Genomic DNA, 533 nt, shown 5'->3' on the forward strand with positions numbered 1-533 from the left:
ACACTCCAGCTACAAAAACTACTCTTTCCCTCCCTCCCTCCCTCCCTCCCATCCTCCCTCCCTCCTATTCTCCTTCCCTCCTTCCCCCCTTCCCCCATTTCCCCCCTTCCCCCTTTCCCTCCTCCCCTCCCTCCCTCCCTCCCTCCCTCCCATCCTCCCTTCCTCTCATTCTCCTTCCCTCCTTCCCCCTTTCCCCCCACCCTCTCCTTTCCTAGCTTCCTTCCATCTCTCCCCCTTTCACACTTTCTTTAAAAAAACTTTATTTTCAGATCCGAAACGGCGACAGCCCTTCCTCACCTTTCCTCGGAGCCGGGAAATTCTGCGGCACTGCTACTCCTCAAGTCACAGAGTCATCCTCGAACGTCCTCACTCTAGAATTCGTTTCGGACAGCAGCGACAGTAACAAGGTATGTTATTTGTGGAAGAAAATTGAGCTGTGTGTAATAGTGATGAACTGTGGTGTTTTTCTGTGTATATGTGCTGTTATATATTGTATAAGCATGTAAATACACATAAACTTATATATACGGTCG

The 533-nt window shown here is 49.7% G+C and overlaps 1 protein-coding gene across 1 annotated transcript in view; it reads left to right on the forward strand.

The window, feature by feature from the left end:
• LOC119589380 (cubilin-like) overlaps positions 1-533 on the forward strand; it is a 70,980-nt gene that overhangs the window by 40,962 nt on the left and 29,485 nt on the right. Inside the window, exon 41 of the mRNA XM_037937998.1 lies at positions 270-407. Within this exon, the coding sequence (XP_037793926.1) occupies positions 270-407 (138 nt within the window). The remainder of the gene's footprint in view (positions 1-269; positions 408-533) is intronic.

This window comes from Penaeus monodon, chromosome 25 (assembly GCF_015228065.2).
Source record: "Penaeus monodon isolate SGIC_2016 chromosome 25, NSTDA_Pmon_1, whole genome shotgun sequence".
NCBI lineage: Eukaryota > Metazoa > Arthropoda > Malacostraca > Decapoda > Penaeidae > Penaeus > Penaeus monodon.